The following is a 15,637-nucleotide window of genomic DNA, read 5'->3' as shown; positions in this document are numbered from 1 at the left end:
ACTGTTCGACGAATCTATCCTTCGGCGGTGCTGATGCCTGGTGGCGCTTCACAGGATGGCTGTGGAAGAACTGGGACAAGTTCACCCCTCCCATTGCCTTCCGGGATCGACTGCTGCTGCTTCCCATTCTCTCTGCCTTCCAGCTTTGCCTCCTGTGGGATGTCCAGAACTCGTGAGTCTTTTTCCAGGTACGGGGTGCAGAGGCGGAAAGTATCCTGGCACTGTGGTGCGTCGCCCCCAGGCTGTTCTTTGCTTCTGGGAGACGCGCCCTCCTGGACTGCGGTGCTGCTCCACTTTCGCGGGGACCGCTGCCCCAACACCCAGGCAGATTTCCCCAGATATTGGTGTGCTGATCTAGGGCACTACTACCCCCGCGACCCAGAGCCCGTGCATTCGGATGGACTGTTGGGGTTCGACCTCCTCCAGCACTCCGCTCTCCTTCGGTGCTTTTGAAGGCGTCCCTCCTCCTGCTCCACTCCGTACAATTCGCTCTCAGGAGTTTATTTTGGGCCTTGACTTGCGTGTGTCTCGCCATTTCGGGATATTGTTGTTGGCCCCCTCAACTTGGATCCTCCATCTTGTCGACCTCTTGTCTGTTCCCCTTCTCTCTGGACTCCATCTTGGCTATCCTCTAACGTTTCCATCTACCGCTGGACTGCTCCTCATTCTTAGCCTTACTGTCCTTTAATTCAATGGCAAAAATCGTTTGAGTTCTCTCAGCTTGGGTAGATAACACTCGGACTATTTTTATTCTTAATGATTTTGCTGAAAAATAAAAAAAAGATTTGCCCACTTTTTAACTTTAGCATGGATTACAAATGTTGCAAAAAAAAAACCAGACATTTGAGAGTGTTAAGAGTGTAGAGATTTTGCAGAGTGTGAGAAGAGCTCCTTCAGAAGAACATATGAACCAGTAACCACTTGCATCTTTCGACCGAACGGCTTGAGAACAGTATGTCCCTAAATCCTAATGCATCCGGTGTAATGTAGAGCGCGAAAAAAGGGGTGTAGTGGTACTAGATCCACCCATCTGTGTTGCTGATTCCAGAGAGTAGGGTATTTGGCCACCACATAATCTGATAAATGAGCTGCACTCCCTGACTCAGGGGAAGCACCCCCTGGATGCACTACTCTGAATCCCTGAAAATGGGATGTACTCCAATTGTTCAAATAATTAATTTGCAAGCCTTATAAATCCAGAGTAAGTTCTCCAAATGTAATTCATTTAAATAACTATAACCCAAATTCATGAAAGTAAGAATCTGTCGAAGAAAGGCCCTGCCCAAAACGCATCTGGATGTTTGAAGATTGAAAGTCAAGCACCTATATGTAAAGACAAAATGATACATTTGGAATATTTTGAATTGCATTGTTCAAATGAATTAAATGTAGAGAACTTACTCTAGACATATCAGACTTGCAGATTAATTATTTTAACAATTGGAATAAATCCCATCTTCAGGGTTTCAGAGTAGTGCAGCCAAGGGGCGATTCCCCCGAGTTGGGGATCGGAACTCATTTATTGAATTCACGCCTAGGATAGGAAGGTGATACCCTGATGCATATAATCGAATTGACAAAAGGGTACACCAGCAGTTACGAAAAAGGAGTGTGTTACCTACAAATTCGAATCACCACACACTGCACATGTCTAGTACTCCCTGGCACTCTTATGAAAAGAAGCGTCAGTAACAAAAGCTTGGGGGTTCGTGATATTTGAAAACATTTCATAAAAGTAAGATTCTGTTGAGGTAAAACAACCATTAAGAACATGCTGGTTATTTAGTTGGGGGCACTAGGGAATTCAGAAATGGTAAGAGTGAAAAATACAGCAAGCTTCATTTGTTGATTTGATTAGAATGAAATAAAATGAAATATCAGTTATCTCGGTCAACATTTGTGTACGTTTGAAGCCACAGGCATATTTTTTCGCATGGAGTATACTGTGCATTAAAATATCATACTTTTTCAGATAGTGCAGAAAGGTCCAGGCTCTGAAGCTTGCCGCCAAGCTCGTCCAGGAGCCGGGATTGCTCTTCTTGCTGTTCTCCGAAGCTCGCATGTTTTTCACTTATAATGTCTTCCACTTCCTGTCGCTTGGCAGCAGACTGCTCCACAAAACTTCCCGGGTTCACAGTAGAGGCATTGACTTTTTCTTCCGCCTCCTGAGACATCTTGTAGTAGTTATTGATGCTATCAACAGCTCCTACAAAACAAAAAGTATTATTTAGGCATTGCTTCCCTTGGTGTGCACATTACAGACACATCTTCATGTTGTTTACAGTTTACTCCCAAAAAGATATGTGCGCTGGCACGGCCAGTCATTAAGGGCCCAGGGGCCCCACTCCTCCACCTTTTCAAACATGAAAAGCATCTGTCAGGCTGAGCCAAAGGTCAGCCTGGCAAGGTCTTCCTATTTGCGTCAAACAGCCAAGCGTTGTACATAAGCTAAATAAGCAGGCACCTGGCAGCCTGAGCCAACTATTGCTAGTCTGAAGGCTTGACAGCCCAGGTCACTGTAGCCTGGCAAAGCATTGCAAGGTCCTTCCCACTCGTGTAGGGGGCACGTTACCTATAGACTCAGACCTGGGTAATTCCTTGTTACAGGGTGGGGTGGGGTCAGCAAATCTTACTGACTACATCCTACTCTGTGACCAGTAAGGGAAGGTCGTCCTCTCATTGGAGGGCCCAGGACAAGGTCAGCAAATGAGGGGAGGTGGCAGTCCCTTCCCGAATCATCCAGGAACCACTACCCGATATCACCGCCACAGCCCGGTACTTTTTTTTTTTAGGCTAGGTACGTCTGTGTATGTAGGAAGGTATGCGTACTTACATGGCCTTGCTGCGAATGGGTCGGTGTATGTGCTTTAAATGGTGAGTGTATGTGCGAGTGCTTATAATTGGATAGGTGGGTGTGAGTGAGTGTGCATGTAGACGAGTGTGTGTGTGTGGCCCACCCACTCCACCTGCTCATGCAAATTACCATCCGCCAATGCATGTCACCCATTTAAGATTCTCTAAATACTTAGAAAAAAGTCAAAAATGCATCAATTGAAAGTGCATGTGTAGCGATTTATGGAGAACCAATTAAAGGCATTGACAGGTGAAACTAACTATGCGCATGGGTTTGCGGTGTTTTTAGAAACAACCAGTACTGTAATCTTGAAGCAAACACATTTAAAGTTAAAACAATTATGAATGAGCTTCCATGAATATTTGTAGATAATATACCATTTAATAACTAGAGCAAATCCAGGGAATTTGGCTGATCGCTCGAAAATAACATAAGATACTTTAGTACAGGAATACATTTTACATAGGTTTTAAGACAGGTTTTTAATAATTGCAATATCACATCTATTTTATTAGAAACTAGCTCTAGCAATGACAAGGTTGACCGGTTCAGAGATCCACAACAAAATGCATGGGTTTTAGACAGCAGGTGACCACGCTTCCTTCCACTGAAAGTTTGAGTAAAGAAAACTACTCAAGGGCAGAAATATCGGTCATGGGAATTCCTGTGTTCCTCGGTTTCTTAAAGAGACCCCGAGCTAGATGGTCAAGTCCCGCATACGGAGTTCCTTGTGGAAATTGAGATGCCTGGTTGGCGGAATAGCAGCACTCCCTACTTCGATCCGCACATTTTCAGTTTCAAGACGTGACTCCTGTTTTAGGCACAGCTGGGAAAGCAGGAAGGCAAATATGAATTTCCACTCAACAGCCTCCTGGCATGACTGGCCCAATAAGGCAGGAGAAGAATTGACCGAGAGGGAGTTTGTGCAGGGTCACCCAGATGGTATTTGTGAGTGCTTCACTGAAGGCTTGGAGTGGTGAAATATTGGGAATGGGAACTGCATGACAGAACTAGAATAATATCAAAAACACAAATACACTCAAATATGGATCTACTATGGTATTCAGGACACACCATTTTAATCCCTGTCCCCAAGAGTAGAAAGATATAATAACTATGCACACCTTCACAGCCAATGTGGAATCCAATGTACTCTGAAGTGTGCTTCTTCCCACAAATCTGCCCAGCTGGGTACTTAGTGAATAAGAAGGTGTTCTGGGAGCTCAGCAGGACAATGGAGCCTGAGGCCCCTGCAGTGGGAAAAAGTCAAAGGAAAAGCTGCAGCGCTTGCAGGTGTTTGGACAATTTGCCCAGTGAGCGACTGCAGCCTCAGACCAGGGGCCACTGATGAAATAATAGGAAGTTTGAAGACCTTGTGTTAGCAAAATGATGGCTAAAAGGATTCCAGCCGCAGGCAGGAACGCAACAATAAAGACAATACAGCACAGCGTGAAGAGTCCTACCAACTAGTGGAGGACGGAAACACAGCAGATCAACAATCTCCCAGATCTCCCAGGGTGTACTGCATTTATTCATGTGGGTGAGAAATTGCAGGGGGTCTCCTGTACACTCTCAATACAGAGCCAAAGTATAGCTTAAATCTGTTGGCCTCTAATGATCTTCATTGAATTCAAGAAGAGGTTGCAGGGTAGTGGTCCATGTACAACCCACAGTGATAGTTTGCATTCTGTGTTTTAACATTGCTAGAAAACATGTTTAATGTGTTCATTTTGCACCAACTACTCGCCATTATAACCTTGACCACTCACCATGAAAATCTGAGATTTTAATATACTCCAGTTGATCTGCAAGTTCTTTAACCACTCTCTCCAAACTCTGGGCATCCTTCTGCAGATCACTCAGCTTTACTTCCGTCTCATTGGTTTGTAACGCAGACAGTTCTTTTTCTACATAAACTATCTTCTCCAACACATCTGTTTTCAGCTTCCTAATAGCACAATAGAAATTCTCATGTTATTTAATATTCTGTAACTTTTAAAACAAGTTATATATTTTACTAATAGCATTCTGATGTTAATACAGATTATCAAGAGTGTGCCTTTTAACTGCAACCAAAATAAACACCAATTGTACTTTTTTCTAAAGCAACAAAGCAGGTGTACAATTAATAACTAAGTGAAGTGGAAAAAACACAACAGAGCAATCATTGCAGTTTTAGGACAGATGCAAAAGGTTCCATGATACCCATAGTTATTTACAAACACAAACCTGAGAAACAGAAAAACGGATGTTTTGAGAACCAACAATATGTTCTTTCAGACCTTTTACACATTACCACTTGTCTATTCATGCACCAAAACTAAATGATGACTTACCTCTAGGAGGAGTTTTCAGATTGAAGAATATTTAGGATTCACATGCTATGCATCATCCCACTATCTAGTGATTGGGTCTGGAATGAAACTATTTTTTGTGTTGTGTGGGGGAATCATTGACGATCAACCTTTGGTGCTATGTCCACGCTCCACTGGCTCATCCTCATAAGGGCTGATGCTAGGTATAGCCATTGCCCTGGTGCGCTTTGTGCCTTGTGGTATGAACGCCACATGCGGGGTGACAGGCTGCGATTCCCCCCTCTTCTCTGCATTCTTCTTGCAGTGAAACCTCCTCTGATTAGTCCTCTGGACTGCAGAGCACCTCTTATTTTGCAGTCGAATTATCATTTTTTATTCTTTGCAGGTATTCTCAATTTCAGTTCCGAAGATGGTCTTGCCATTGAAAGGCATATTGACCAATGCTGTCTGTAGTTCTGGATTGAACCAGACACCCCTAGTCATGCATCTCATTTTAGGTGGTTCCTGAGCAAAGCTGTCTACTTGCTATGTCCTTCGCATTTAATGTGGACGTCACACATTTATTGGTGATGGTTTTGCCCTCTTAAATACACAGTCTTTGCTTTTCTTGTACTGCTTGAGGAGGTGCTGCATAAACTCCTCTATCTCCTCCTATTGTTGGTGGCTGCATCTATTGAGCAGTGCATTTTGTAGGAAAGTGCACTTTTTTGCATGGTTGCGCCCCACTTTTTCCTGATGTTGATGCACTTTGACTAAGTGTGCCCTGTGTTCCTGCAAACCAGGTACCCAGGGCCTATGTACATTCCCTAAAACTGTACTGTTGCAAACCCAATTGGCAACTCTCTTGCCTACAAGTCCCTTGTAAAAGGGCACTGTGACCAGGGAAGACTTCTAAGAACTGCAGCACATATCGTGCCACCCTTAGAGGCCCTGTACCTCAACAAACACACACTGCCATTGCAGGCTGTCTGTTTCGACGCAGAGCAAAGTGAAGAGTCCACATGGCACAAATCACTGTGTGCCATGCCTAGAATCCACTGCATATGGCATAGGAAAGCCACCCCTCTAGCTGAGTGCACTGTACCACTGGTGAGGGTACAGGTGCCTGAGCCCTGTACCCCTACAGTGTCCAAGTCCATTCTTAGACATTGTAAGTTCATTAAAGCCATAAAAGAGTATATGATCTGGGAGTTTTGTCTCTCAAAACCTCAGAGCACCATAATGGCTTTACTGAAATCTGGTAAGTTTGATATCAAACTTCTCAGCACACTAAGCCCACACTGATGCCAGGGTGGGATTTAATGCCAAATGCACTCAGAGGGCATCTTAGAGATACCCCCTGAAAAACGACCTAACTCTAGTGTCCTGGCTGAGTGGCTGATCACCAGCTCCAACCACCAGACATGTTCTGGACCCCTGGGTCGAGAGTCTGTCGCTCTTGGGGTCCTGAAACACAGCACATCCTGGGAAGAGGTGCACGGCCTCCACCCCCAGGGTGGGTAGGGTCCATGAAGAGGAGGCTTCTAAGGCTTGCCGCCTTTGTGATCTACCACAGCCATTTGCTGCTCCCAGCAACAGGCCCCCACTGGTTCTGCCCCCACTTTCGGCATGAGATTCAGTGGGAAAACCAAGATAGGAGGAGAGGTGTGCCCACCTTTGCCAACTCCACCCGTCAGGTGGGGGAGGAGAGGTGAAGCACAACTTCAGTCCCCGCCCCCTTGCAGATGGGCGGACCTAGCCACCTAGAGTGAGGATGGCATTATAGGGGGTGTACCCACCCCAAGGAACAGACCCTTTGGTCCCTACCTGTGACGCCTCTAAATTTAGCATTTAGGGTCAACCCTGAACCTTGCCTCCCCTTTACAAGAAGAAATTAGAAGAAGGACCGAAGAGCCGTTCTGAGGCAGAAGAGGAGGACACCGACTGACTTGGTCCCAGCCCTACAGGCCTGTCCCGACCTCCACCGACTACAGCGAAATCCCGGTGTGTCCTGCATCAAGCAGCCCCCAAGAACCCAGAGGACCTGCTCTGCCTTCCCAAATCAGACTTTCTCTCCCGAAACTCAGCAGATTTGCTCACCCACAGACTCTGGTTCCGGCCAAATCTGCAAGTCTCCACCACTCTGCACCAGATGACCACGGCCCAAGTACGAGTGTCCCCACACCACAAGGAGATCTACCGGCGATCCTGACCTGGGATCTGGTGATTCCTGACCTGCCTCAAGTCTCCAAACAAAGCCTGCAGCCCCTTTCTGGAGGATCCTCCTAACCGTGACCGGAGAATGCAGCCTGTTGGAAAACGAGGCAGCATCTGTGAGGCCTGCACAAATAACATGACACATTTGTCCTTCACTGGGAACCAAACACCCTAGGGCAGCGCCTGACTCTCAGAGGGTAGCGTTGCAGAGCAGTCTGAGGTTTACTCAAAGGAAGGTGGTGTGGGCTAGTAATCCACATTTGCAGGTGCGCCAAACTAACACTCAATAATTGATTGTCCAGTCTGTACTTTGCTTTATAAAAGTAAGAGTACATTTTTTAAACACACACTCCACTCAACTATACACCAATTTACAAATATACATAAGCTGTTGCAATTACTTTGTGACATTGCATAACATCTCCATCCCTCCCGCAGGGGGGGTGGGGTCTAGTACCACCACTCCCATGTATGCACATCATCTTGCCCCCAATGCAATTAGTTGAACCTATCCTGGAGCGAGGGCCCTGCGCACTGGCACCATCCCAGTGGCGACCCCTCCCCATTACCTCAACAAGCATTAAACAGGCTACACCTGCCTTGATGACACATGACCCTGACTGAGCATCTCCTACTGACCATACAGTATTCACCTCTTCATCTTAAGGGCTAGCAGTCTGATGTCTTCACCTAAGCGCAGCAGCAAGAATACATGTTTACGCACACTTTAGAATGACAGTACTCAGCACATTTGGATATCATTAGAAGGCATTGCAATTACAGCCCCTAAAGGCATCACAGATAAAATCACAGGTTTAAGTATCTACAGTCAGACACCCTAGCAGGAATGTCTAGCCCCTTAAATCCATTTTTCATATGACATCACCTTGCACCAGCACTTCACATTAGCCAGGTGAAATTCAGCCCCTCCACAAGAAAAAACCATTAATAATCACAGTTCAGTGCAATTACACCTCTTCATCTCCAGGGGATGCCCTTCTAGACATCCCCACCTCAGCCCTTCATGCAATTATCCACAACACCCTCAGCTGAAGAACAAAAGTTCCAGCCCAGAAGGTGTTTACTGCCAGCCGAGCCCTGGAGGGGTTGATTCCTTGGAATCCCCAAGACACTTGGGGTGGGACTTTGCTCGTGCTGGGGGGAGACTGCGCTTCTCCTGCAGCTCCCCCAGCACCTTTGCACCTGTGTATTGGTGACCCCGTTCTTCTGGGGCCACCACGAGCCAAGAAAACGCTGTATTGCCCTTGCAGGCCGGTCCTGGCCTGCAAGGCATTATGCGTTGTGCCGCATATTAGATGAGCGGCTCTCCCGCTGCTCCGGGGAGAGCCGCGCTGGCGCTTCGCCGCTTCCTGTGCCCTCGGTGGGGGGTCCGGTCCCACCCAGACCCCCAGGTAAGTCCTTCGGCTCGGGGAGCTCACCCCCGGCCGATCTGCCGATTTTCTGGGGCCCGGTCCCACCCGGGCCCCGGACACCTCCTTTCCATCTTCTTGGGGGCCCCGGTCCCACCCGGGACCCCCGCGGCCTTCCATGCTGGAGGGCAGTCCAAGGAGCCCACCCCTGGCTGCCCCCGCCGGCTCCACGCTCGGTCCGCACCCTTGTGTGCGACCGCGGGAGCCGGCCCTTCAGGTCTCGTCTGCCCGCTCCGCCGGCAGACACGGAGACCAGCGCGGCTCCCGCTGGCCTCGGGGGAGTGCAGCGGCACTCCCCCCCTCCTTCCTCCTGACATCGGGGCCCGGGGATGGGGTCCCGGTCCGCCGGACTCGTTCGGGGTGGGGGCGCGACGGCGCTCCCCCTCATCCTGGCACCTCGGGGCCCGGAGATGGGGTCCCGGGCCCCGCCTTCCGCCTTCATCGCGGGGGGGGGGGGCGCGACGGCGCTCCCCGGCTTCGCTTCGGGGCCCGGGGATGGGGTCCCGGGCCCCTTAGACCCATGTTTGCGGGAAGGGCACAACGACGCCCCCCCCCCCAGCCTCCAGTTCAGCGGGGGCCAGGGTGGGCTCCTGGCACCCCGCGGGGGCATATTCACGGGGTGCGCGACGGCGCACCCCGACTTTACTTCTTTTGGGGGGCAGCCCCCGGGACCTGACCCACCCCGGGGGCATCTCTGAGACCGGCGGCAGAGCCCCACGCGCTTCGTCGTCGGTCTTCTTAGGGGTCAAAGGTCGCCTACCTTCCGGGGGCCATATCTCAGCCCCTGGGGGTCCGATCTGCCCCATTTTTGCGTCTTCTCGCTCCTGGTGGCGTCCCCCAGCCACTGGGAGCACTCTCCTTCGCCCTCGGGGTCTCCAAGAGGGTGCATTCTGCAGGGAGCAGTTTTCGTGTGCTCCCTGCGCCTCTCTTCTCCCTGCGCAGAGGCCTCCTCTTCTGCGCCACGATCCTGGCCTCTTCTTTTGGCGCTGTTAGGGGCCTGGGGGGCAATCAGGGGTTTCCTCCTTCCAACTGCCCATTGCACCAGGCTCCAGCACCTTTCGCCTCCGCAGACCACACCCCAGAGAGAGCTTCTCTTCTTGTGCAAGTACTTTTTAAAAGAGGAGTAGGGGGCTGGCAGGAAGTCTCTGTGTGTCCTATCACACAGCGACACATCACTTCCCTGCCCCCTCCCTCCTTCTTGTCCAGCCTCTGGGTTGTTCAAAATGGAGTCGTCCAGTGTCTCTGGCCACATGGCCTCTGAAACCCAACTCCTTCCCCCTTCACTGCCTTCTCTCCTGGGTGCAAACTGGTGCCTGGCACCCAGCGACAGCAGTTGATGGATTGGCTTTAGCTCCACCTATCTTTTCTCCTTGGAGGGAAGATCTTGCTCTGGGACGAAAGGTCATTAATCTAACCTGCCCTGGCCAGACCCCAGCCAGGGATTCAGAGAAATATGACATTTCTGGACGACCCAAAAGCAGTACAAATATGACTTTGGACTTTGCAGAATACTCATTTTCACATCTGCTACACTGGACATTTGTGCGTGTCTGGAATCTGTAGGCTTTGTGGAAGTCATTTTAGCCATGGGTCCCACATCCCCATAGGGAAATAATGAAGTAAAAACACAGTAAAACACACTGACTTTCCCTGGCATGTTCCTTCCCAGGGTATAAAGCCTATTCCATGTCACCGCCCAATTCTGCATAAGCTGGCCACGCCATTCACTCTGTAGCTGCTCCTGGACTGCGCACGCTAGGAATCTCCCCTGCCCAGACCCTACACGGGTGCACACGCATGTACACCTGTGTCTGCATGTAACCAGCACGGTGCCCCATACTCCAGCTGCTGCGCAGCGGCCTAGTCAAGCCAGGGGGACACCCGTAAAATCTCCATGCAGTCTCCTTCATTATGAGTTCACTGTGGGTGAGTCCCAGATTATGAGGCTCCCCCACAGTAAAACCTCAACAATTAGGTGCTCAAAAAGCGAAAAAATCCGGGCGGCCCATAGTGTCAGAACCACCTTCTAACACACGCCGCGCCCAGCTGATTCCTACAGGGAAGAAGTAGCCACTCTTACATGGGTACACTTCCCGTAGTCAGCGATAACTAGTTATAAGGGGTTCTGACCAGACCCCCCGTACTCACCAGTTATCCGCTCAGACCACCTGCTTCTCCCACCCATGAAATCTCCACCCATGGCAGGGATCCCAGACTACCCTAAGAACCTTCCAGGCTCTAGGTTAGATACCTCCAGGTCACTCATGGTCTACATGGACTCAGCCTAACTAGGCCCACCTTTGCCCGTGGGGATGCAACACTATGCCTACCCGTTCTCTGGACAAGGTTACAGTGCCTCAGCACTGTTGCGGTCTCCCGGGATAGGTCTACCCCCATCCCCGGGTCACTAGCTGGTCTCCCTTCCAGAGTTTGTTCCAACCAGTACCCTCTCTCCGTTTTGGTCCTTGCACCCTAAAGATGCAGCCTCTCTGGACCCTCACCCTGCTGCTGAGGTCAATTTGCTGCCACCACCCTTTCGGGATGACTGGCTTCCCTAAAGAAAGCACAGCCACTCATGCTTTTCCCACTCAGAAAAGCTCCTCTGACCACTAGTCTAACTCCAAAAATAGGACCTCAGACCGGTCTCACTACCACACTGGCAGTGCTAGCGAGGAACACTGAGGGTGCCTTGACAGACCTCCTACAGCTCATTCCCCCCGTCATTAGCACCACACGGAAACTACCCCGGGAACCTAGACCCCCTTCTTGTTCTCCGCTGCGAGAACAGGGCCTATGCACCCTTCCCTCCGAGAGGCGCGCTCTCCTCCCGGAGTACCCTCAGAGAGCCTGTGGGCCCCGAGTTAGCTAGACCCAGGCCCACTTCTCCTGGCTCTCCCCAGTCTCCCGGCAGCGCCCTGGGAGACCGTCCAGCGACCTACATGGTCCCTGGATGGCCTGCACCACCCCTTCTGAAGAGCAGGGTCCCTTCACTTAAGATAGGCCCCACCTGCCTTCAGGGTAGTACTACCACCCTCAGCCAGGGACCCTAATGATCCCGGCTAGGCCTGCACCACCCCTTCGCGAAACACAGGGTCCCTTCACTGAAGATAGGCCCCAACTGTGTTCAGGGTGGTACTACCATGCAGAAGTCCACCTCCTGCCTCGAGCTAGGGGAACATCCCCATGCCCCTGGTCCTTGAGTCCAAGTCCCACAGGACCTACCTGACTGGTTACCGGCTAGACTTCGCCCAAGCCACCACTTCAGGTTCCCTCCACCAGCTCCAGGTCCTGGGGTTCAAGTCCCACAGGAACTACCGGACTGGTCACCGTCCACCACTAACCCTTCAACTGACAACTAGGGAGCACATCCCCCCACTCAGATCTTCACTGGGTCAGTTACCTAGCCCACCTAGGGGCTACCACTACACACCATCACTCAAGAACTACCCTCCTTTGGGGCCACCCACTACCAGGGGCCACCCCTAGGTCGCTCACCTTCCCACCAGTTACCCTGTGGGCCTGCCGGACACTCAACTCTACAAGGTAATTCCACCCCTACACCCCCCTCTGTGATGTAGGTATCAGTTGCTGTCCCTATCTCTTGAGGAGACACCCTCCTCATGCAGGTGTAGTGCGTGTAGTGTTAGGGTTCAAAGGTGTACAATCTGGTTTAGAACATTTGTTTGTAATCATTTCCTTGAAAGCACCATCCCGCTAGCACGTGATAATCAACATAGCGCAGTCATATCAATACAGTTTACATTTATACTATAATATCTTCACATGACACATATGGGCACCGGGCTTTACTTTCACATACTTCTAGTTCACATAACCAAAACTTTGAAGCCTTCCCAGAGCCTTGCGCTCTTCCATTTGCTCATTACTGCATAGGTAATGTGTGGCTAAACTGGACTTATCAAATGCTATAAATGCACACCAGAATGGGATACTATGTTTCCCGCCGCTAGACACCTATGTTGGAAAACGAGGCAGTATCTGTGAGGCCTGCACAAATAACATGACACATTTGTCCTTCACTGGGAACCAAACACCCTAGGGCAGCGCCTGACTCTCAGAGGGTAGCGTTGCAGAGCAGTCTGAGGCTTACTCAAGGGAGGTGGTGTGGGATAGTAATCCACATTTGCAGGTGAGCCAAACTAACACTCAATAATTGATTGTCCAGTCTGTACTTTGCTTTATAAAAGTAAGAGTACATTTATTAAACACACACACCACTCAACTATACACCAATTTACAAATATACATAAGCTGTTGGAATTACTTTGTGACATTGCATAACATTTCCATCCCTCCCGCAGGGGGGGTGGGGTCTAGTACCACCACTCCCATGTATGCACATCATCTTGCCCCCAATGCAATTAGTTGAACCTATCCTGGAGCGAGGGCCCTGCGCACTGGCACCATCCCAGTGGCGACCCCCCCCCCCCATTACCTCAACAAGCAATAAACAGGCTACACCTGCCTTGATGACACATGACCCTGACTGAGCATCTCCTACTGACCATACAGTATTCACCTCTTCATCTTAAGGGCTAGCAGTCTGGGGTCTTCACCTAAGCGCAGCAGCAAGAATACATGTTTACGCACACTTTAGAATGACAGTACTCAGCACATTTGGATATCATTAGAAGGCATTGCAATTACAGCCGCTAAAGGCATCACAGATAAAATCACAGGTTTAAGTATCTACAGTCAGACACCCTAGCAGGAATGTCTAGCCACTTAAATCCATTTTTCATATGACATCACCTTGCACCAGCACTTCACATTAGCCAGGTGAAATTCAGCCCCTCCACAAGAAAAAACCCATTAATAATCACAGTTCAGTGCAATTACACCTCTTCATCTCCAGGGGATGCCCTTCTAGACATCCCCACCTCAGCCCTTCATGCAATTATCCACAACACCCTCAGCTGAAGAACAAAAGTTCCAGCCCAGAAGGTGTTTACTGCCAGCCGAGCCCTGGAGGGGTTGATTCCTTGGAATCCCCAAGACACTTGGGGTGGGACTTTGCTCGTGCTGGGGGGGGACACCGCTTCTCCTGCAGCTCCCCCAGCACCTTTGCACCTGTGTATTGGTGACCCCGTTCTTCTGGGGCCACCACGAGCCAAGAAAACGCTGTATGGCCCTTGCAGGCCGGTCCTGGCCTGCAAGGCATTATGGGTTGTGCTGCATATTAGATGAGCGGCTCTCCCGCTGCTCCGGGGAGAGCCGCACTGGCGCTTCGCCGCTTCCTGGGCCCTCAGTGGGGGGTCCGGTCCCACCCGGACCCCCAGGAAAGTCCTTCGGCTCGGGGAGCCCACCCCGGCCGATCTGCCGATTTTCTGGGGCCCGGTCCCACCCGGGCCCCGGACACCTCCTTTCCGTCTTCTTGGGGGCCCAGGTCCCACCCGGGACCCCCGCGGCTTTCCATGCTGGAGGGCAGTCCAAGGAGCCCACCCCTGGCTGCCCCCGCCGGCTCCCCGCTCGGTCCGCACCCTTGTGTGCGACCGCGGGAGCCGGCCCTTCAGGTCCTGTCTGCCCGCTCCGGCGGCAGACACTGAGACCAGCGCGACTCCCGCTGGCCTCGGGGGAGTGCAGCGGCACTCCCCCCCTCCTTCCTCCTGACATCGGGGCCCGGGGATGGGGTCCCGCCCCCCCGGAGTCGTTCAGGGGGGGGGGGGGGGGGGGGGGGGGGGCGACGCCGCTCCCCCTCATCCTGGGACCTCGGGGCCGGCGGCAGACACTGAGACCAGCGCGACTCCCGCTGGCCTCGGGGGAGTGCAGCGGCACTCCCCCCCTCCTTCCTCCTGACATCGGGGCCCGGGGATGGGGTCCCGCCCCCCCGGAGTCGTTCAGGGGGGGGGCGACGCCGCTCCCCCTCATCCTGGGACCTCGGGGCCCGGAGATGGGGTCCCAGGCCCCGCCTTCCGCCTTCATCGCAGGGGGGGGGGACCCATGTTTGCGGGAAGGGCACAACGACGCCCCCCCCAGCCTCCGGTTCATTTTCACAGCCAGGGACTCAGAGAAATATGACATTTCTGGACGACCCAAAAGCAGTACAAATATGACTTTGGACTTTGCAGAATACTCATTTTCACATCTGCTACACTGGACATTTGTGCGTGTCTGGAATCTGTAGGCTTTGTGGAAGTCATTTTAGCCATGGGTCCCACATCCCCATAGGGAAATAATGAAGTAAAAACACAGTAAAACACACTGACTTTCCCTGGCATGTTCCTTCCCGGGGTATAAAGCCTATTCCATGTCACCGCCCAATTCTGCATAAGCTGGCCACGCCATTCACTCTGTAGCTGCTCCTGGACTGCGCACGCTAGGAATCTCCCCTGCGCAGCCCCTACACGTGTGCACACGCATGTACACCTGTGTCTGCATGTAACCAGCACGGTGCCCCATACTCCAGCTGCTGCGCAGCGGCCTAGTCAAGCCAGGGGGACACCCGTAAAACCTCCATGCAGTCTCCTTCATTATGAGTTCACTGTGGGTGAGTCCCAGATTATGAGGCTCCCCCACAGTAAAACCTCAACAATTAGGTGATCAAAAAGCGAAAAAATCCGGGCGGCCAATAGTGTCAGAACCACCTTCTAACACAGCCAGTAAGAAAAACAGACGCCATGAGCCTGCAATCTTTATTGCAACCGGGGAATCCCTATTGGAAACAACAGGGCACCAGATGCTAAAACAGCACCTTGCACCCAGCCGCCACTGTGGGTGCACCTTGTGTGCTAAATCGTGTCCCCCTTGACCTGAGCTTAACACCAGGAGCTTTGCTCCCACAACCTTGTGGCCTGCTCGTGAGCAGCCACCAACCGGAGGCC

At 51.4% G+C, this 15,637-nt stretch overlaps 1 protein-coding gene across 1 annotated transcript in view; it reads right to left on the bottom strand.

Annotated features, from left to right (window-relative positions):
- The window catches only part of LAMB1 (laminin subunit beta 1), a 298,596-nt gene that overhangs the window by 62,789 nt on the left and 220,170 nt on the right, over window positions 1-15,637 (bottom strand). The window contains exons 25-26 of the mRNA XM_078680114.1: window positions 4,624-4,802; window positions 1,965-2,206 (exon numbers count right to left, since the gene is read on the bottom strand). Of these exons, the coding sequence (XP_078536240.1) occupies window positions 1,965-2,206; window positions 4,624-4,802 (421 nt within the window). The remainder of the gene's footprint in view (window positions 1-1,964; window positions 2,207-4,623; window positions 4,803-15,637) is intronic.

Source organism: Lissotriton helveticus, chromosome 1_1 (assembly GCF_964261635.1).
Source record: "Lissotriton helveticus chromosome 1_1, aLisHel1.1, whole genome shotgun sequence".
Taxonomy (NCBI): domain Eukaryota; kingdom Metazoa; phylum Chordata; class Amphibia; order Caudata; family Salamandridae; genus Lissotriton; species Lissotriton helveticus.
The sequence above is the reverse complement of the archived record's forward strand: the minus strand, read 5'-3'. Positions and strand labels throughout refer to the sequence as shown.